The sequence below is a fragment of the Octodon degus genome, unplaced genomic scaffold, assembly GCF_000260255.1.
Source record: "Octodon degus isolate 3935 unplaced genomic scaffold, OctDeg1.0 scaffold00104, whole genome shotgun sequence".
Lineage (NCBI taxonomy): Eukaryota > Metazoa > Chordata > Mammalia > Rodentia > Octodontidae > Octodon > Octodon degus.
Window position 1 is genome coordinate 2,283,030 of NW_004524680.1, and position 1,314 is coordinate 2,284,343.

General features: G+C 33.3%; 1 protein-coding gene across 1 annotated transcript in view; it reads right to left on the reverse strand.

Moving 5' to 3' along the window:
• The window catches only part of Erc1 (ELKS/RAB6-interacting/CAST family member 1), a 561,464-nt gene that overhangs the window by 331,549 nt on the left and 228,601 nt on the right, over positions 1-1,314 (reverse strand). Inside the window, exon 8 of the mRNA XM_004638944.3 lies at positions 1,011-1,178. Within this exon, the coding sequence (XP_004639001.1) occupies positions 1,011-1,178 (168 nt within the window). The remainder of the gene's footprint in view (positions 1-1,010; positions 1,179-1,314) is intronic.

Below are 1,314 nucleotides of genomic sequence, written 5' to 3' on the forward strand. Positions count from 1 at the left end.
AAAAAAAAAGAAACAACCAAGAGAGACTGGTAAGATTTATATGGATTGTATTTGCACACTTTTGTCTGTATACAGATTGTGCATACATCTGGAAGAATACAGGAAACGAGGTAAACAGATGAATTCAATTTTACTTGTATATACGTAGACTCTTTCTGAATGACTACGTAAGAAACAGTAAGGGGAAGGGGGCAGTTGTTGGAAATGAATGGAGGACATAAGCATCTCTAAAAAATTTAAAACAAACTAGCATCCACTGACAAGATACAATCAATACTGACAGTGATCAAATTCTTAGATTTGCAGAAAGCAGATAAAAAAGCCCAAGTAATAGGCAAATATAGGGCATGATCTTCTGTACATCAAAGGTAAATTTGAAGTTCATCAAAGAAAATCACATATTCTCTAGCTATTATAAACTCTAAAGAAGCTGGGAAAGTATCAAATATTTCTAATCTATCACCTCAACACAAATGAACAACAGCACTTCTTATAAATGCTATCTGCAAGGCATCCTTGTATTAAGTGAAATTAGGAACAATTACTAGTTGTTTTCTTATTTATTCCTGATTTAACTTTTTTCCAAATCTATGATAAAGAGGGAATTTTTTTCCTTAATTCATGCTCACTGTATATTAATTATAGTGGCATGTTCTTCTATTCAGAATTGTCATCTTATTAATTACATACACGATCCACATGCTATATACTAATCCACTGCAGTTCCAATAAGAGACAGAAGAGGTAGGAAGGATATCAGGTCAAATGGTAATCATCAGAAATAGCACAAGATATACTACTGAAAGACATAGTGGTTACTTTAAAACTGGATATACTGAGCAATGTTAACAATCTACCTTTTAGAAAAACAGTTCCAATTATTCATTTGGAAAACATAAATAGGAATTAGAATAGAATTTAATTCTGGCAGCATTTAATGTTATTTTAGTGGCAAAAATGAGTACACGTGAGAAATGGGCTGCAGAGCTCAGAACACCTGAGCATCTTACCTTCTTCTGAAGAACATTAACTTTCCGTTCTTTCACATCTAGCATGTCTTTCAGATCATGTATCTCTCCAGCCTGAGTCCCCTTCTCCTCAGCCATCTCCTGAATTTGTTTTGTCTTTTTATTCAGCATAGTTTCCTTCTCTTCTAAACGCAATCGGAGAGCATCCACCTAAGAATATAACAATTCCACACAAGATTAATTGGAAAGAAAGCAATGTAGTTCCTTTAGAGTACATATGTTATGAAAGCTTTATAAACAGGTTGAGTTATTCCTATTTTAAGGATAAATAAAACTGGGATTCAAG